This window comes from Poeciliopsis prolifica, unplaced genomic scaffold (genome assembly GCF_027474105.1).
Source record: "Poeciliopsis prolifica strain line A6 unplaced genomic scaffold, Auburn_PproV2 SCAFFOLD002, whole genome shotgun sequence".
NCBI classification, from domain to species: domain Eukaryota; kingdom Metazoa; phylum Chordata; class Actinopteri; order Cyprinodontiformes; family Poeciliidae; genus Poeciliopsis; species Poeciliopsis prolifica.
The window spans coordinates 3955717-3977327 of NW_026562377.1; the positions used below are offsets into that span (position 1 = coordinate 3955717).

Sequence of the window (21611 nt, forward strand, 5' to 3'; positions counted from 1 at the left end):
TACTTTAGGAATTAAATAACTAAAACTTGACTTTATAGTTTCCTAATTTATTGTTTATTCGTTCCACAAAGTTGATTTTTTTTTCTTTTTACTTTTACTTTCTCACATTCGTGTTTAGAGGATAACTGTTGGTGTGTAATCAAAAGAATGACTCAGCATTTCTCTTCCTGGTTAACAACCAGACAACGTAACGCTTTTTTTTCTTCCTGGTATTATAACCTCAAACAACCATCACTCGCTATCCCGCCCATAAGCGTCACTCACTATAGCAGCGAGCCGGGGCTGATCGAGCTCACACGCTCCCGAGCTGAGCCACAGAGAGGAACACAGAGCCGCCGCAGACGGGCTGGAGTCGGAGATCACCTCACTTTGCATGATCACATCCGCAGATCGTCCAGGATCTAAAGATGTGGACCGGCGTCGGAAAGCTCATGCTTCTACATTTGTTACTCATGGAGCTCAGCGGCCACGCTAAAGGTAAGCCACTTATTGGCTCGGAGATGTGGGGGATTTGCATCGCAGCAGTCGCGCTTCTCCGGGTTCAGGAGGGTGGAAGTCTTGGGGATGGCGTGGGTGGGGTGAGGTGGAGGGACCGTGGCTTCCGCGAAGCGACTCGCCTGTCAAAGTGGTCGGTGTCATCATTAGAGCAGCGCTAATGCCTCCGATAGATACTTCCGCTGCCACACGGATTCAGGAGATTAAAATCTTGATTGTCACTTTCGTCAGGTTTTGTGAGCGTTAACACAGGTGACACGTGGTGACAGTGAGTGGAAGCAGCACATGCAAGCCAGCGGCTGATGTTGAGGCTGCAGCCAGAGGACGGCTGCCTGCCTGCCTGCCTGCCTGTCTGCCTGCCTGCCTGCCTGCGGGGATGTGATCAGCAAAGTGCTGGCTGTAAATGCTTTGTTTTTAATGTTTACGCTGCAGTTGCTAAATTACTGCAAAACACATCAACCTAAACAGATCCGTTTAAATGCCAACACAGCACCCGTGGTAGGCACTCATTGTTGCACTAAAGTCAACATATTGGAAGAACCGGCGAGCCATTCATGAGCAGACTGCATTACTGGAAGTAATATTTCAATATTGATTGGATCTGGATGTTACACCGAAAGCAGATACATCTAAAGGGTAATTTAGAGATTTCTCTCATTCCATGCTCAAAAATGGGTTACTCTGTGCATGTTGTTCCTGCTTTATTAGTTAACTTCTTAAAGTTTGAGAAATGTCAGTTAATTTAAAATGACCTTTAACCAACTCCGGAGCACATTTCAGAATGAGTTTCTTAATCTGAATACATACCACCAAGCCACAAAAAAAAAAACCCTGACAAGCTGCTGTTTTCTGACACCACAGGAACTCATACCGACTCAGAGTGTGAAATAGGGCAGTTTCGGTGCAAGAGCGGAGTGTGCATCCCAAGCCTCTGGAGATGTGATGATGACAATGATTGTTCAGACAGCAGTGACGAGGAGAACTGCCGTAAGTAGCCCAAAGTTTCTACATTCACACTTGCATTGTTATTTTATAGCTCTTTGCTCTTATTGTGTTCAATATGAGCTTTTATTTGAATGTGTGAATCCCATAGTTTGAAGCTCATGAGTAACTTTTAAAGAGTGAACCTGGACTGATAATACACACTTTATTTTTGTTCTTCAGGCTTAGGGTTTTTGGAAGTCCCCTTTCAGCACAAACCTTTCATCCAGGATCAAAAGTCACATGACCAATGGAATTATAATTTTATATTTTTTTTTCTTACTAATTCAGATCCTCAGTAAAGCGGATTTGGGGCCTTAACTAATATTGCATGCGGTTTTTACACTTGTTTTGTTGTTAACCCTATTCTGCTGTTGATGTATGGAGTTAGATAGGTGAAATCAGGCTTACAAATGCATTGCATATAAACTAAAACTGCTTTAGAGATCACTCCATGTCTGACACTCACGGATTAGATTGCAGAATTAAGTGTCGTAGTAATTAATAGAGTCATGTGGTCCTGGTTTTCTCCAATTTAATAGATATGGCTGCTTTTTGTGATCTCTTGGGTTATCTTTGAATAAGCTGAGAAGTTAATAAGTGTGGAATGGTATGCAGTAATTATATGATAATTGTTTCATGGTTTTGGAATGTCTATTCAAACATTTACAGCAAAAAAATTAACGTGAAAAATTTAATGAAAAAATTGTGTTTTTACAACTGCTGCCAAACTGTCTAATGCTTAAGATTAGTGTTAAACTCATACTTGTAATATTATTTATTACGTGATTTTTGATGCACAGACTAAAGAAAAAATGGAATTAACACCCATTGAATTTTGTAGTAATTTCCAAGTGAATGGATGTATGCCGTTCTGTCCTTAATATTGCAAGGCATGTACTGTATAATGAGCAGATTAGTCTATCTGCTTGAGTTGTTATGGTCCTGTTGTTGACTTCTTAACATATAAACTTTAGTTTCAAAGTACTCTTATCTTTAATGAGAGTAATTGGTGGCGCTCCTTAAGATCTTTCACCATAACTGCCTGTGCTCTCTGTCTGAAAATACAGCCTGGCCATTGCTTTCCTGTGCAATTCCATTTAATTATCATCTCCCTTCAGTGCTCCATCTTGAATTTCTCCCATTAAGCTGTATTTTTCTGGTTGAATTTCAACCGGGTCAATCAGCGAACAAAAAGAGTTTTGAACGACACCATACATTTTCTGTGCTGCTTTATAATTGCAGTCAATAGCGGCAATGGCAACGGCAATCGGCAATGGAGGAAGTGATCAAAACCAGTCTGTGTTGGCCACTTCTCCAAATTTGAGCCGTTAAAGTCAGAGCAATGTGTAGCACATTTCATTGCTGGCAGAGATGTTGTGGCCCTATTTACCCAAAAAGGTGCTTACAGCACACACAACTTCTGCGAAGTTCCATTGAGCTAACACATCACAGACGTATGCAATGTGGTTGGGTAAAATCCGACCGGGTCGTTTAAAATTTCAACAGAGTCCACAAACAATCTTTTCTCAGTGATCAAGGATCCAGACCCTCTGTACAGAAGCAAAGAACATAATAAGAGACTGGTTTTCCCAGAAACATTCACAGCTTTGTCTTGCTTGTAAATAATAATAAAAAAAAGTGTAACAGTCTTGTTTCAGACAATAGTGAACAACAATAGGTGTGGGAGGGGCAGCCCTGCATTAATTTATGTTCCACAAAGATGGAGAAAACATTGGTCACTTTCCCTAGCATCTCATTAAGAGCACTTGGCCATATGAAGTAACTTTTTAAAAATCTCATAAGTCGATACATCTTCTTAATAAATTCCTTGGCCGGAATTTAAAATGCTTAATCACTTTCACATGTAAACAATGAAATATATGAAATTAACAAAGGAGTAGAAATAATTGAAACCTTGGTTTTTCTATAACTGAATGAAGAACAAGACTGGTATTTGTGGTATGATCATAAATTGGTCAGTGGTTGTATTTGTTGTTAGATGGTTTATTACTTACAATGAAGACCACATGGTTCCCATCTTGCTTTGTTGATGTGCTAAACCCTCAAAGAAAAAGGATTCTGACTGTGTTTGTGTGACTCTAGAGATTTGAGCTTCTTGATAGTGGACAATACTGGAGGTGAGGTAGAATTGGCTTTTAAAGAGCTTGCCTTCTGTCTAACAGGTGTTGTTTGTTTTGCTTGGTGTTAGTGTTGCTCTGAGAGAATGTAAGAAATGTACCTTAAACCACAAGGTCATCCACTGTTCTCTACAGAGAGATGTTTTGTCTGTGGTGGAAATGAGGTCTATGACTTTCATCTCTCTTCACTCTCTTTGCTACATATCTTGTAAGCTTCAGATGTGGTTATGCTTCTCTCTTGGGCTAACTCTCACTCTTTGAATCAATTCATCTTCTCAGTCTCTACCTTTATGTATGTTTCCCCTATTGTTCCTTCTCTCCCTTGCTACCTGGTGTCATTCTTTTCTTTGAAGGCACCAGCTCTTAATCTGTGAAAGCGTCTCTTCCTAAAAGGCTGTCTCATTTCCTCTGCATTCTAGTGTCCAATAATCGACTCTCTTGTGCCATTTTTAAATCATTTATTGCTTCACCTTGACAGTGCCAAAGCCAAAAAGGTTGCGGCCACTCTCCTCAGATCCACAAAGAGCATCAGCTGACAGCTTGGTTGGAGATAAATCCAACAGCATGACTCTGGCTGCTGCCGTGATTCTTGGTGACTGGCAAGACGCCAGGCCTTCGAACAGATGCCAGCACTGCCGCTGTGCCCCCTCCCTAAAACCAAATATCACCAGCAAGAGCTCTGCGGAGAGGGGGTGGAGGCTGTACAGGAGACGGAGGCGGAGAAAAGATGGGACAAATTTGACTGGGAAAAGCAAGATGGTGCAGAGCAGAAATGATGTGAATAAAATAGGACCAAGCGTTTCTGGAGAATTTCCAAAGATTGAAAAAAAAAACAGGCCAAAATGAGCAGGGGAGGTGGCCATTGCTTTTATCCTACCAGCACTTATTTGGCTGTTCCCAATCTTTATTTCAAATGTGAAAGTTAGTATGTCAGAATAAGTTAACAAGTTTCTAAGGTACTCTGTTAGGTTTCTCCTGAAGTGTCCTCCTACTGTCCGTGTAAAGAAGTACATTTAAAATTGTCCTTTTGTGTTCATTATTCTGCTGTTTAAGTCTTTCATTTTCCTTCTCCTCTCTCCGCTACTTCATTCTCAACATGCTTCTTGTTTCCCTGGGAGACAGTGAAGTGGTGATGTGGTCATGGTTTTTGGTGTATTTGCGGCTAAATATAATACTCCTACTCGCATGCATGCTTAAACATCGGAACTGTCCGTTTCCTTTAGGTTCTTCATAACCTATATTTAGGTTGTGGAATCGTATTGAAGAAGAAGGTTGCTTACTTGTTCACACCATTTTTAGTGCTAAATAGGATAAAGAATACAAAATAATTCTGCATCACAATAATCATAAATTTAAGCTGTCAAATCTCTCTTGAATTGGTATGTCCTTGTCTTTTGAATAGCAGTCTTGATTAAGCAGTTTGTAAACATGTGATTTGATGGAGTTTTCCCATAAATGTGACCAGAATAACAAACCGTAGCATTGATTGTGATAGTGTTTTAGTCGGAGATGTTCACATTTTTTGAGGGCTGTTAAGTATTTCTAATCATATTTTATGTTTTGCAAAGGATAGGATCTATTTATTTTCCAATCAAATCAATGATTGCTCTGCTCAGTTTTCATTCTTCCATACTGAGCAGATAACCATTCAGAAGTTTTCTACTACATCGACTTGAGATCATTAAAAAGCCAAATTACATAAATTTTGGGTGGAAAAAAAAGTCTAACATTTGATTAAGTCTGGTTGCCATTTCTCAACAAACTTTCCTCCCAAACATTGTAAATTTTATTTTTTTGTGAAGTTGCATGAAAAGGACAGAGTGTTTTGTGAGAAAATGTAGCAGCAGGTTAAATGACAATGCTAAAGCCCACAGCAGCCTTCTGCAATTTAGAAGGCGGGTGGTCTGATGTTGGTTTTCCCAATCCACTTTAACATATCTTGTTTCTAAGTTGTTCACATCTGCTTATCATTTGGTGAGCTTTTAGTGCTAAACCCCTCAGAAAAATAGCATGCAAATTCTGCCAATGCAGCATTAAAACAACTGTGAAAGTTTCCAAATGTCTCAGGGATCAGCCTTGAAAATACTTTGTGCAAAAGTGCAATACAAATACAGTTGCTTTATTATTTGTCTGAATATTAATCTGTCAAAGGTTTAGTCAGGAGCCAGCTAAAGCTTCCGAAAGTTTTAACCCCAAATTGTAACATCCACTTAGTAAAAAAAACACCAACTCCTTATGTCTTGAACCCTTTATGAACCTGGGAAACCAAGGATTGCAAAACAGATAAAAGCAGTGGGGCACAAACTCAAGACCTCAGGATGGGAAAAATGTTGTTGAGCTGTATATGAGAGTGCGTGCACTCATGTGTGTTTGTGTGTCACAGCAAGACAATGAGTCTTAGATGGGGAGCGTCTCAGCTTCAGTCTGAGACCAACTTCCCATAGAGAAGACATCACAACAGATTTCACGCTGCTGCCATGTGTTTGTATGTGTGTGGGTGTGTGAGAGAGATCAGCCTTTCTCTCACACACAAACACACACCACCCTCCTCACACAAAGACACACACATGATAATGTTATAAGAGACTGCAGAGAAGTGTTTTAGGTGCTAAAGGCATTGCAGTGACACACATACACACACGCAGGCTGACACGTTGGTCACCTGCTGACATACACATGCACGCTCAGACTGTTACAGCTGGAGCCAGAAATGTAAATTGAATGTGAGGTCAGAAGGACAAGGTACATGATGCCAAACCAAGCTTCCTTTTCCTGGGGTAACCCCTAATCATAAGCCTAACAATGACTCTTAAATTGAAGTGACAACAAGTACTGGTTGGTATCAGCAAGTATGAAATTAAAATCCTCCAGAAGAGGCGAATGCACCACCAAAAAGCTAATAAGTTTTGTAAACCCGTGCTAGCATGCCATGTTAACAGTTGTCAAGCCTTCAGAGGAGGATTCAGTGGGGTTTTTCTGTCCTATTTGAAAAAGAAAGTGAAACATAAAAAGCAAAAAAAAAAATTTTCAAGGGAGACTTTGTCTGGTGAAATCATAATGTGCTGTATCCTTTTTAGATTGGAGATGCACAGAGAAAAGAGTTGGTGACATACTGAGTCAATAGCCAATCAGATCTACAACTAAAAGCTTCCATGTCACTTTGAAATCAACACTCCTGTGTGTGGACACTGTTAGTGAAGGAGTTAGACTCAAAAATTTGTGAATTTCATCCTCAGTGAAATGGTTTAGAACAAAGCTATATACAAACATAAAAGAAGCTATTTTAAAGAAAGACATTTAAAAAAATTATATTGTGAAAATGTTCAATGGCTTTCGTTACTCATTTAAGAAAGCTTTGCAGATGGAAAAAAAAAAATATTGTCACTTTCTCGCCAGTTAAATAATTCAAAATACCTGCAAAAGTTGCCTGAACACTAAAGCTGTTTTTCTAATAGTAAAATATATCTACTTTAAGAAATATATGTGCTGTTTGTTTTTGTAAACCATCTTTTTACGTTGTATTGTAATGGGAAGTTAAAACGTGCTTTAAAAGGCAAAACATTTAGCCAGTTCATCAGAGAAGAATTTCACAAATCCCCATTTAGGTATGGATTAAAGGAAGGAGGAAATTATGAAATTGGATTCTGCCAAGTACTTTCCTGCTTCATTTCAAACCTCTGTGTGAAGGTTTAAACTGAAACGTTTAATAGTTGAACTACTCTGGGTGCATATATATTTGTGGCATACAGTGGCACCGCTGTCGTCTCCAAAGAAAAATGTCCCGCTTCGGTGCTTTGGGATTTGTAAGCCACAGTGGGATTCTCTGCGTTTTGGATGTTTTCAGTTTGGTCAGAAATGCGATATTTCACTGATGCGTTATGCAAGACATCCTTGGAGATCATATTTCCAAAGAAATATTTTTTTTTTTTTTGCAATTTCTTGCTTAATATTCTTTTTGTCTAATTTGTTTTTTATTTCCAGTTTGCTGTTTGACTAAATCAGTGTTTCACAGCTGTGGTCATTGAGGCACAGTGCCCTCGATGTTACATGGTTCCCTGCTTGAACACCTGATTTCAGTTGATGGCTGATTAGAAGGCTTTCGCTGAACTTCAATCATCTGAATCAGGTGTGTTAAATGGGGAAACGTCTAAAACATACACTGTGCTCTGAGGAGCAGGGTTGAAAAACACTGCAGGAGATGATTAATTGTGGAAAAAAACAAGATACACTTTTTTATGTGTATGTTGACATTTAGAAATGACTGTCAGTGAAAAATGAACAGCATGAAATGAGTAACAAAACATTTTCAGCAGCGTTAACAATTCTGCATTGGACATATTGTTAAGCATTGTCCTCTACATAGAAATGTGTTGGATACTTATTGTCAGGGCTGCTCGATATCATATGTTGATATCTGATGTCAAAAGATAACATAATTCTATGGCCCTTATTGTGATGATGGCATTGTTTAGTATTCACTCAAATCATCCTGAATATTTGTATTTTTATTTTCCCCCGACCCAATATTCCTATAATATTTATGAAGGGCGTTTGGAGCCCAGGCGACTATTAGTGAGTCTAAATATGTGACACTTGACATATTATCTCCAAAGAAATATCGCTTCTAAGCCGTACCTTCCAATTTAGCAAAAGTTTATGTTGTGATGGAAAATCAATATGTCCTGCAGTTAAAGGCTGTCTTGCTTTGACAACATGTAATGTGCGTCTATTTTTGTTTTCAGAGTTACTGATGAATTAAAAAAACTGAATCAATAATTATAACAAAATACTAATTGGGGTGGGGAGAAAATATTGTTAATACCTACATTTCACGTATATTAGACAGATAAAGAAAAACACAAGGTGTCCCTGCTGCATTGATGGATGAAAGGTCCAAAATGTTCCCGGTTTCCACCTTTATGACACGGTGCACCATGCTCTACAAGAGAACATTAGCCGGTGTGCTGAGTAGGTGTTGGGTGCAGCGGAGCAAAACGACAGCAGGGTAATTTTAGCTGAGGTCAGTGCTGGCCTGAGGCATTTACTCCGACTCTTTTTCCTCTGTGTTTCCATCTGTTTGTCTTTCTTGCTCATTTATTGGCCAACCCCTCTCTTTCTTCTCATCTTCCCATTTCTGTCTCTTATGCCACATGCGTACCTTTCTGATTATCTAAAGGCAGATGAATATGTCTGTTGTATGTGACTTAGCTTCCTGGTGCTTTTCTTAGAAAACTAAATTGGTCAGATTTCAGAACCTGTTGGTTTGACTTTTAGCACAAATAGGTCTGAGCTCCTGTAGCCACTTAAAAGAGCAGCCATTTAAATTGGCTGCTGATCAGCTGTTTGGAGGAATCACACATTGCTTTATTGAACAAAAAAATAACAACTCTGTTCAGGTGTTGCTCCTCCTTGATTCAACTTTTGAGAATTAGCTGCAACATCTAATCATTTTTCCCAGCATCTGAGTCTTTCAGCCAAGAACAGTGACTAACAGTGACTTACTGATGCTACAATCAGTCCAGATGCTTTATTAAGCCATAACTTAGTTCTTCTTGTCAACCTGGGGAGCTACAAAAGCTGAACACATCTGTAACTGCTCTTTAAAAACATCAAAATACAAAAAGATGGCAGAAATTATTCTGAATAATCAGTGACTAGTGAATGTGTGAGTTGGAGGAAGTCCCAAAGTGGCATCAACAAATTAAGGAAACTTTCCTAATAAACAAAAGTTTCTCTTTTTCATTATCGTCTCTTCTCCTGTGCATCACCCCTCTGACAGAATTACCTTGTTTTTGACACCTGGGTTTGTTTGCCTCTGCTGCAAAGTCACTCGCAGTTCAAAGTCAAACTTTGATAATACTACAATCCTCTTTCCCTAACTGCGCACATTAAGCTCAGCGTTGGCTGGGTGCTTGTGTTGCTCCGTTATCGAGGCCCCTCCCCCAATCTGCGGCATGTGACGGGGTATCATCACGTTAATCCCCTACTCAGATTAACCGAATATCTGCTCGGCTTCCATTTTTATTATTTACAGTTGCTGTAATCCTGTTTTTCACCTTGTGCTCTGTTGCCTGCTGCATATAGTCAGACAGCGGCACATGAAATGACAAGTAAGAACGCTGATGAATAAAACATAACTGCTAATACCAGGCTGCTGGGTTTACACTGCGATACCACTGCAAGTTCATTGTGTTTAGAAAGTTTTATACAAAGTTTGGTTTTATTTTCCCCTTCTTTCTCTGTGCATTCATTTCAATTTCCATTTTATATTTTGTTGCTTAATCCATGACATCCCCAATTTTTTTTTCTAGTATTGCATCAACACGTTCTTTTTTTCCCCACTTGCTGTAAGCACAAAATCTGGAGTTTTAAATTTTGTGCACGTGTCTGTGCAACATCGTTTCTTTTTCAGAGAAAAAAAACTGCTGACAAAAAAATATGGTACATTTCTGAAGAAGTCAGAAAAAACCCAGCATTCAGAAAGTGAATGTTAGATTAAGATCTCAATTTTCTATCTCAGCACTAGATGCAATAAATATATAGAAAGATAGAAATAGATGCTTTTGAAAAGGTTACTTTTTTATGATTATGTTGTATTTTTTGGAACAAGTTTAAATGAATGTTCAACACTTATTCATTTATTGTAAAAATGATAACTAACAGCACGATATTATCATGCCTCCAATTTTATCAATTCATGAGTTACAGTTGATGTAGCTTATTTCTCAGGTTATGGTTGCCTAAAATGGGACATTGACACCAAATGATGGGTTTCTTTTTATCTTAAATATAAAAAATTACCCTCTCAATACAAGTCTTTAAAGGAGTGAGCTTTGTGAAGCACAAAGCATTTTTCTTTCCAATTTGACATGAGTGGTCAGAGATCTGAATAATGTCTTCCCAAACAAATTAAGTCCAAGTTTCCAGAAGATTTTGGCAAATTGGTTAAAGTTTTGAAGGACATCTGTTTTTGTTGTGCAAACTATTGCTTTGACTTTTTGTCATTCTGCTGTTTGTAGAGTAACATTTGACCTGACCTAACCGTTTTGGAGAATGTGCTTTAAAAAACATTTTCATGTCTTGCCACATGTCTCCGTTTGCAGTTTTTTCTCCAGCTTGCCTTCAAATGAAGCTGTTAATGTTGATTTCACACAACACATCTCTTTTGTACACAACCCTCTCCAGCTTCTAAGCCTCGGAATGGATCTTTTTTTACCTTTAGGGGATTTTGTTTGTCATTCATTGCAGGATGTTGGAACGAGGTGCCAGAGAGGTGAGTCTCCCTTTGATGATGTTGCTCCTGCTCAGCAGCCCTACTTATCAAAAGGAGACTGTTGTGACACATAATTATGCACACTCACACTCAAACACAGTCTATATTTTCAACATTTTCACATTACCAGTGCAATATGTCCACCTGGCGTGTGCTTCATTATAACTCTTTTCTGACACCGCTGAAATGAAGCATCTGATGGGAGATTAAAGAAAAATGATGGAGGAATGGACATGACCAGTATTTTTTCTTCTGATCAGTAGGGAAAATGTGCAGTGGCTTTTCTGATCATCTGTAGCAGAGTGCTCCATCTCTGAGTTGTGAGAATATTATTGGTGTTCTTGAAGTAACAAATAGCATTAATGTGCTTTTTTTGCTGTAGCATCATCAGAGATCTTAAGATCTGAGATGTAATGCCAGACGTTGGTCTGGTTGATTGGCTTTAAAAAAACTTGTTTTAAAGATGTTGCTTAGAGGAGCCAAATATATAGAAAAAATGTCCTTAAATGGAATCTGTCAAGTTTGCAGCATGCCATTAGTGCTCAGGGTCAGACCTCCCTTACTTTCGGTCTTTTTGCAGCCATGTGGTCATTGTGCGTTTGACCAGCAACAGCTCTCTCACTCTACAGACCCCCGTACGCTCATTGGAATGAGAGCTTGAATGTTTGGAAGCAGGGTGACGCCTTCTCAATGGAGCCTAGGGGGCCACCAAGCTCTCACAAACACACACTTAAAAACCAAATGCATTGGTGTGACCCTGCATGCATCTGCTTTATCCTTTTGTATTTTATGCCTATCCAATCAGAGGACCTTTTTTTTAGAAAAGTGTCTTTAATAAACCTCACAAGTATAAAATGATTAGTTTAGCTTCAGATGACCATAATCTAATTTAAGGCCTGGTTATAGGTAATCACTCTTTAGTTCAGGAGTTTTCCAACATCAGGATCAGACAACCAACTCTGAATTCTGTATAAGACCTATGTTAAGCAAATGTTTTGATAAATTTACAGGCGACATTGAGGCACTAATGGCTACACATTTTTTAGTTCCATCATTTCCATATCTCACTAGCATAGAAATAACAAGTGAACCTTGAAAGTGGAAGTCTCTCCATTTCAAACAGAAGAGTTTCTTGATGCTCATTGATTATTGCATAATCCCGGCTTGTCATATTGATTGATCACTGACCTGTGAGTGTTTGATGCCTTTTGATGTATTAACACTCTTCTTATTCTTTCATTAATTGCATCACTTTTTAAAAAGGCGTAAAGTGCTGGTTCCCATCAACAACACAGTGCAGCCTCACTATAATCCTCAGTACGTGGTGTTTCTTTTTTTCTTGCAACTTGTAAAATATATGTCTTCATTTCTTTTTATTTTGCATCCAGCAAATGGACTGCAGACACTCTGGTGTAAAACACTCAGATTAAAAGAGGGAAGACAAACCTCCACTTTTTGTTTTGCTTGTAAAAGATTCTTGGTAAAATTCTGAGGTTTTAAGTAGTTTTCAAATAAAAATTAATGAAATAAAATCTTGGTAGTCAATACATCTATTGGGGTCATTATAGATACTAACTTGCATATCTAGACATATGGTTGTTGAGACGTTTCCTCTGGGAAGTTTTTATTAAAGTGATCAAGAAGAGCCTCAAAGTTATTTTAGCAGTTAGACATAGTTAAGCAGATCTGACCACTTCTAGCATCCATGTGCACTCATCATATCTAGGATACAGAACTTCCACACTGAATAAATTCCTTTTGGTACTGATGTTTTTACTCTGTTATCAGGTCAGTTGGCTGTTTGACAGCTAAACTGGAGTGCAAGGAAGTTTTTTGAAAATGTTTTAGCAAAACAACAATTTACAACAAACACAAAAATGCTATTTGAATTCTTTGCTTTAAATTTTACTTCTGAAAATGTCCTCGCGATCCCATGTTTTGTTACTCCCTTATGACCGCGTCTGCACTAAAACGCAGTTGAGGAATCCAGAATACTGCAGATGGGTAAATCTTTAGTTTAAGAATATTGTTGATGCTGGGACTCCATAACTGGTGGTTTATCTGTCACTTCACATCTATTCTGCTGCACTCAGGTGCCACCAAGTGTCAATTTCTATGTTTGAAGATGCAACATCTAATCCCTCAAAGTAATCTCTCAAAAGGAGATCGCATTCAAAAGAAACAGACTGAGGGAACTGCTATTTCACAGGGCATATTAAAAGAGCCACTTTAGCAATATCAGGAGGATTTGAACCGCAAGAGACTTTAATGAATTTTTATGTATTAATATATTTCATTACTGTATAGAATATTTGATTCGCCCCTCTTGAAGTGTCTACTCTAGTACTTTTTAAAATATGATTAATTTAATAGAAATAATAGAAAGTTATTCTTTGTGTAGTCTCCTGATTTAAACCTAAGTTTGCAAAGCAAACATCTGTTTCCACTGGATGCATTAAGAGCATTGCTTCTTGGGATATTTTGCTGAGTACTCTCACATGTGAAAACCAAACCATTCAGACCACACATACGCTCGTTTTACTGAGAAAGACCCACTGACCCAGTTGTGAAAGAAGGCAGTTAAGTATAATTGGCCCATGTTGTAGTGACTGTGATGTTCTGTCCTCTATTTTGGGGGGGATTTATTCCACCACTTTTGGCACTAACTAGACTGCTTTGCTTCCATATCTGTTGAGTGGTGATGCTTTCATAAGTGATCAGACAGCTTAATTAAATCCTGACAGTCTCTGGATGGAGATCCCTTTATATTTGTACCTGTGCATTCTACTTTGAAGGTGAACATCAGAGCGCTTGTAAATGTTAGACTGCTGATTCCCATTATCAAGTATAAAGTCAAGTTTTCAGTTCCTTTGATCCATGTAAATAATAAGATCTGGGACTCATATCAAAAATATTTTTGTAACACCTGACCTCCTTTAATCCCTAAAGATCTAAAGTGAACATATTTAACTGTTGAGGTTCAAAAATCCCTCTGTGCCTTGAAAAGTTTCTGTTTATACTCATTTATTTATTCATTTTGTTACAACCACAAACCTCAATTTATTTCGGAGGGATTTTTATTGAATAGACCAGCAGAAAGTGGTTGTATACTGCTTTCTGATCTATGTGGCTTGTCTATTTAGGTGGGTGGTCATGTCTCATTAGGTTTGCCACTGTGCTATTCTTATTTTGCGTTTTGAAAAGTTCAAAGTTTTGCATGCTTTAAACTGGTCCATGCTAGTAAACTGGTCCGACCGATCTGGTATGTTTCTTACTCTCCTTGTTGCCGTTTGTTCCCTAATGCTCACAGGTGGAATAATTTCATTACTTGGATCATTTCTGAAAGCAGTTGGTTGCCCTGGATTTTATTTATGAATGTCAAATTAAAATGAAAACACCACACCTTTCAGATTTTTATTTCTAAATAATTTTAAAACCATTTTTGTAATTTTCCTTCAGTTTTACATTGTTTTTGTTTCCCTTACAATCCCAATACAAACTCCTGATAACCTGCGACTTGTAGCATAGAAATGTACAGAGGCTATGAATAGCTTTGCAAAGTCGTAGAACTACCACAGGGAGTCATTTTGACCATTTTTTGGAATGACAAATATGTTTTTAAGGCAACTTTTTCTTCTTTTCAGTTTTGTTTTGTTTTTATTAAAGTAAAGGGAGATAAAGTCATTCCTGAACTGTCTGCGTCATGTTTTATTTAATCTAGCTGAGGTTGGGAGAAAAAAAAAAAAGGTAAAAAAAGAGGAAATGGAAAAGATCAGATTTATGGGGATACATTTAAAATTACTGAATAATTATTCTCACAAATGTAGAGCTCATAGAAGAGAAGACATTGGGTCACATGAAGTGTCAAGATGCATTGGACCCATGAGTATGTAGCACAGTTTTACTGTTTCCAATATATTATACTAATCCTAATGCTCAGAACAACTGTCTTCTCATCGCAGGCCTGCTGAAATATTTCTCTACCCTATATCTAAATTTTTTTTTTTTAATCTAATATTGATCACTGACCCCATTTTCTTTGGATACTCTGTGGAAAATGGCCTTATTTTGCCTAAAGCAGAATCCTGCATGCTGATGTTCTGTAAAATAAATGCAAAACTTGTTCCAGAGTTATTCTTTCACTCCATCTCATCCTTTCAGAAACTTTATCAAGCTTCAGCAAATAGTACACAGTATGTTTGGCACATACAACTCCTTGATAGTTGACTCAGGTTCTCTATTAGATCATTATTAAGGCAGATATTATAAAGAATCCTATCGAGAATCCTATATTTTTTAAATCTATTTTCCAGCTATTAACTAAAACTGCAAGTCCTTTGAGCTGTACACCACTGCAACCTGGTTGCTATAGCAACAACAAATCATTTTACAATTTGTCAATGAGGTCTCCCATGGTGGATCGAGGTATACACACTTTTAATGCTTATTTTTTGTGATGAATTTTCCATAACTAAAGACATGTTACAGTTTTCAGCCACGTCATGAATTTTTAGCCACAGATTGTTAAATTTGATTAAGATGAAAGTTCCCAGTCAGGTTCCTCTGTAGGTATAATGTTAAAACATACTTTGGTGCTGAAGATGTTGAAATAAAGAGCATTGATCCACCTGGCAGTATAAATTTTTTTTTTAAATAACTGAAGATGAGTCACTCTGTAAAGAAACACATCCTTCTTTTCCGCTGAGATTTGCTGCTTTCTCCTCATAGGGAAGTGTTTAAAGTGTTGGAAACTTCACAAAACGGATTTAATTTCAACCACTTTCAGACGAAATGTATAAAATAAAAGTATTTCTACAGTGACTTAGCAAATAGTTGCAAGAAAATCCAAATAATTAGTAAGACAGTCTTTAAAATGGTTCATCTGAGACATGCACTGTAAAAACTATTCAGTCTTCTGTGTCTCTTTTTTTCTGAGTCAGCAGACAGCAGAAAAAAAAGACTGTCTCTGCAAGGTCTTTTAGGAAAATAAATGTCTTTGTAAGGTATCTTTAAATCCTCTTCTGTAAATAAGGATATAAAAGCCTTCTTTTTTTACAGAAGGCTTTTGAAAACAATTGTTGGATGAAAATCACTCTTCAGAACCAGGTGTTTGACATGTGTTGGTTTTGGTTCCCACCCACTGATCCTGACTTTGAGGTTTCCTCTGGAGTTTTAGTCTCATTGTAAGGCCCAAATGATTAGTCATTCATGACCATTTTACGTTTAATGTCAGATTTAACTGACAGTCTCGGGTCACCTTCTGTAATTAAGAACCCTCACAGTTTCCTTGATTAATTCTATTCATTTTTTTTGCCTCTTCTGTAAGATTAGAGAAGTATAGGAGCACAATGTCATCCTGAAAATAAGACCAAGCCTCTTTTAACTTCAATTCATGTTGTCAGAAGACGGAAATTTATGCTTTTACCCTTCAGGACAGCTTTTGCAACATGAAGAAACATTGACATTTTTGCATCTGGGTGTGTATATGTGCATGAGTGATACTCTCTAAACTTCAAAGAGCCTCAGAGTGTTTTCATCTGAGCAAACTTGAGATGCACTGATCCATCTCTAATCACGCATTCACACCTTGCACCTGGAGAAGAAACTAGAGGGAAGACAGTATTTTTTTCCTCCCATCCCCAAAACTTAAAAGGCTGAGTTGATATGTAAAGTTTGACAAGAAAGGTGTGACAGTTGTTGAAAATGTGGGAGCAAAGGCAGAAAACAGCAGGAGTTCAGCAAGAGATAGAAGGCGACATGACTATTTTTTATTTGTGTTGGATAGGAAGAATAAAAAATGACTCTGGAACTAAGAGCTACAGGTAACGAAGCATTTTATTCTATGGAAAAAGGACATATTTTAGTTTTCGCACAGTCAATTGATTTAATTATGGAGAGTTAATCAAAATTAATAGCTCAAGTTAAGAAATATTTTTGAAATCATAAAGTTGAAAGAACCTGATTCATTAGATTTCAAATTGGTTTTGTAAATTGATACTGCATTCCTCTACTGATTAAGTCAAAGAAAATCTTCTTAAACTATTAAAGGTGTGCAAGAAGCCTGATCCCATCAAAATGTTTTTCTTAGGATGTTCTGTTTTTTTTTTAACCTTTAATTATTGCTACGATTAAATGTTTTCAATATACAGTACAGAATATAGTGGAACAAAGGTTTTGTCATATTTGTCTTATAGGAATTGGACTCTGATTTGTTGAAGTGTGATTTGAACACCAACTCAATTGTGCTTAAATCCATGTGTGTTTTGTACTATTGGAATTAAGTCAACTCTATTGTTTTATTTAGGGGGACCATAGATGTGGAGCATGTTATTGAATGCAAGTTTCATGAAGCTATTATTGCTCTGTCACAGTTTCATAGTCACAACTTGGGGCAATAGTGATGCTATCATGCACTGTTTATCGGCAGTGTGTTCTGTTTTTAGAGGGTTTGAATGTGAAATCTGTTCTAAATGAGGAAAAACAACAAGTAGACCTACTGTGTAAGTTATTACTTTCCAAAAAGTGGCACAGATGTCACAGAGAGTGTGTCTGCAGTCAAGTCGAAGTCTGTGATGTTGACCTTAATTTATCACATTAGCAGCAAATCTCTAGAGAGTCGATGGAAATGTGCTGGGAGTTGGTAACCTCCAGCAGCTAACTGATTTAAATGAACGACACATTTTGCCTCACCTAGTAAATTATATTCACATGAAGGTGTGGATATTTGTGTGTGAATGTATGTGTGGGCAAGGGAGATTGGAGGGACTGTGAGAGGGGGGTAGGCAGCAATCTGTAAAGTCAGTTTTTTTTATGAGATCAATGCTTTCCTTCCCACATCCCAGATGGTCACGGTAGTAGATGCTGTGCATGTCTGCGTGTGTGTGTGTTTTTGTGTGTGTGTATCAGGGAATGGGCTGCAGGTACCCTGGACAGATAAATCTTTAATCATGTGCTTTCTCTCATGTTTCTTTTAATTACTTCTTGGATCGATAAAGTAAAAATGCCGTCAACCTTTTGAGTAAAACTGTGAATGAGTGAGGGTGTATTGCGAGTACTTTTCAAATATATTTAATAGACACATTTATACCCTCTGGATTTTTTTTAATGCACAATAGCTAAGCAATGAGTAGATTTTTTTATTTTTTTTCCCTTTTGCATTTTATGGTTATGCTATTCTATTTGTGGAATATTGCTGGCTTTGTCTCAAACTTAAAAGCATAATGTGTTACAGTATATTGCATGTTTTGTGCTGTTTGGATGAATATTCTTGACCAGTGAGGTAGAAATGTTTCCCAGCCCTAACAAACTAAGCCTTTGTGGTCTGTATTGATGTCCAAAAGCAGATGGGAGGCTAAATACCTGACTGCAGTTGCTTTTTTGAGGTAGTCGTTTTTGCTTCCTCCTTCTCTTTTTTTCTTCCTCTTTCCTTGATTTTAGATCTGTTCCTGTCTCATCCCTCTCCCCCTCATGTATGCTTTTTAATCAACAACAAGAAGTCTGCTGAGGGGGCAACGTTGTTCAAGTGTGGAAGCAATGTGATTGCATTGTTTTACTTTGGGGCAAAGGGAGTCAGTCAGAAATGCAGAGGCTGGTGACGCTCCTGACTAAAAGTGCGCTCGTTAGAGTCACTGTGTTCCTGGATGTCTGTCGTTGCATTCAGGTTTCACTCCATGACAGCTTAAGACAAGACCATTGATGTCAGTCCTGGTGTTTTGGAGTGTTTACCGATGAGTTTTGCTGCTCTTTCGCCTACAATCAATCTAACATTTGTTCTGTGACGTAGAGCCACCCGTAGATTGATTAAGTTGATAAATGGGCTGTTTGTGTTGCCTACTGATGACACAAACTATCGGTATCCTAGAGAGAGTCACCCTGGTTCTTCCTATGCAGCTTACTGTGTGCATTGATTTCAAATAATTGTGAGATGTATCTTAACTGAGGCTGTTTGGGTGATGTCATGGAAAGCACTAACAATATGATCCATGGCTCAAATGAAAATACTTCATATTATAACAGACTGGATGCATTTTAAGGGCTATGTCACATTTTTTCTTGGAAAATTCATGCAACAATTTTCAAAATCAAATTAACAGAAATACATTAAATCAACATTTTAGATAGTTGCATATAAATCTCCTTCTAAAGTTTCTATTCTTACAAACAGATGTGATGCCCCAGTCACTCAGTTATTAAAATCTAATTTCCTCTCGATCAATTTTGACTGGTTACTGTCAGGTGAGATCTTAACTGTGGCCTATTTCATGTCAGGTTTCTGCACAGCTTTGACGTGTAGATACTTATTATACCCAATTATGATTACGCTTCAAGATCTATAACAGATATGAAGGCTACATTAAAAGTTGTCTTCTGAAAGGCTGTCAGCATTTCAAAATTCAACATGTTACATGAGCGAGAAAATAAAATCTTAGCTGCAACTTTGATGTACGTCTTGTTAAAATCAGTTTGTCCAGCAACCTGATGGAGGGCAGACATTGCTTAATTTTAAAAATTCTATTGATGTCATTAGTTTTAGGATAATTATTAGTGGTGTTGCTAATTCTTGCAACACTGGTTTTACTTAAAACCATTATTTCCTCATTTTGGTTTTGAAATACAAAAATACACACAAAAGCTTAGCACATCCTACAGTTCTCAGTAAGTTGAAGACAACAGATCAGACAGCAAAGGAAATTGGAAATTCATATGGGTCATCAAACTCCTGATCATTTTCCAGAAATGTTCCATTTTGATAGAGATGCCATAAACTTGCTTGAAGAAAACCCCAGAATAAGCCCATATACGTCCTGCTGCATCTTTATCCTTTTGTTTCAGTATTTGACTTTGGTTTGGTTTGAAGTATGATCATGTGTGACTGGAAAACTGCTCCCTACTGTTAGTGTCACCATGATGAAGAGACTGTATGGATTTGTGTCGGTTAATGAGTCTTTGTGCGTGTGCGCCTGCATATGCTCCGGTGGTGTCCCAATGATGAAGAGTTTCCTGCCTTTTGTGTGTGTGTGTGTGTGTGTGTGTGTGTGTGTGTGTGTGTGTGTGTGTGTGTGTGTGTGTGTGTGTGTGTGTGTGTATATATATATATATATATATATATATATATATATATATATATGTGTGTGTGTGTGTGTGTGCGGTGGTGGAGGTGGATAAAGCACAATGCAAGGCTTGAGACAGTCATTAGCTCTGAAGGATTGTAAAGTCAGTGAACTCAAAGCTGAAGATAGATGCTTGAATATCGCCTGTTCACAAACTCTTGACCTCCGCATTAATTGATTAAAGCCTCGGTTGATGAGAGAGGGAGAGAGACACACCAAACTGTGGAGAGTCCTGTCCTCAGGGACAGGACTCCTAAGACTAGTCCTGTCCTCGACATAACACATTATTGTGTTATTGTGACATTAACACATTATTGTGTTACAATAACAAGTTTGAGACTGTTATTGTGGCATTATGTTTACTAGCTAATAATGATTAATACTTGCATATAAACACACATTTTGCTGCACAATGAAGACTGTGTCTGTAAAGAACTGATCATACATGTGGGTAGCATGAGGAGTAATTTGGCACGTTTGAATGGATGGTGCAAGCTCCGGCAGAATTGGACTTGGACATGCAGGAAGCAATCGAAGAACATAATCTGCTTTCTCCAAATATGCCCAACTAACCAAGGAAGCGTGGTAATGAGAGAATGATTAAATTTTCTGTTCTTTTGATGCATGGCTGAAGCAGATCTCTCTATCTTGCTTCCTCCTCATCCCCACTCATGGCACAGTTGCTGTAAGTTTCCTCTGGAAGGATTTTGCTTGGCTAATTCTAAAATACATTGTTTGAATATTTATTCTCAATTCTTAGCTGCATTTATTCATTTATGTTGATTTTTTTCTTACTTATATAGAATTTAAAGTTGGTTTCTTCTCAAATGAAACCATGTAAATTAGCTTATATATTTATAAACTTGAAGCTTGTGGCTAGGCATGGGTAAGGTTCTGGTATCAAGGTATACCTCAGTCTTCTGGACTGAAATGTTACAATTCTGCTCTGCATTGAGTATAAAAACTTTTTTGTACTATGATTTAGTTAATGTGTCTCAACTAAATTTCCAACTGAAACTTCATAGAAAATCTATGGCAATAGTTAATGATTAGGGGAATAATGAAGAGGTCTTCCAAACCCAAAACTGGAGCTCATCACCAAATACATATTTGTAGAATAAAAGTGGGAAGAGGCAAAAAAACTGGTCTGTTATTAAAAGAAGGGGTTTGACTGCTGGAATATCAAGGATTTTGAGAAAGGCTTAAATGATCTGTGATACGGCTGGTGATTTGTCCAAGGTGTACCCTACATTTCTCCTATGTCTGCTGGAGCTAATTGGTCTGTAAAGTTAAATGTATATAGATGAATGGATGGACTGTATAAACAATTTTCAAATAAGACATGGATGCTTATTTTATATATATATATATATATATATATATATATATATATATATATATATATATATATATATATATATATATATATATTTTTTTTTTTATTATTATTCTCATATATATTGACGAATGCCTCTAAAGAAACAAAATTCTTGATTTAATGAAAATATTTGTACACCAAAGTTTGCCAGGGGCACGGATAATCTTGGCTTTTCCTTCATTTTGTATGGGTCTTGGTAACAAATGAAGGAGCTGGATTTAGATAGTGATCCA

The 21611-nt window shown here is 37.5% G+C and overlaps 1 protein-coding gene across 5 annotated transcripts in view; it reads left to right on the forward strand.

Moving 5' to 3' along the window:
* Positions 1-311: 311 nt before the first annotated feature.
* Positions 312-21611, forward strand: part of lrp8 (low density lipoprotein receptor-related protein 8, apolipoprotein e receptor) — a 146922-nt gene continuing 125622 nt past the window's right edge. For all 5 annotated transcript variants that reach the window (XM_055045312.1, XM_055045328.1, XM_055045320.1 and 2 more), the window contains exons 1-2: positions 312-477; positions 1357-1482. In XM_055045312.1, coding sequence (XP_054901287.1) covers positions 408-477; positions 1357-1482 — 196 coding nt within the window. In that variant the 5' untranslated portion in view covers positions 312-407. The remainder of the gene's footprint in view (positions 478-1356; positions 1483-21611) is intronic.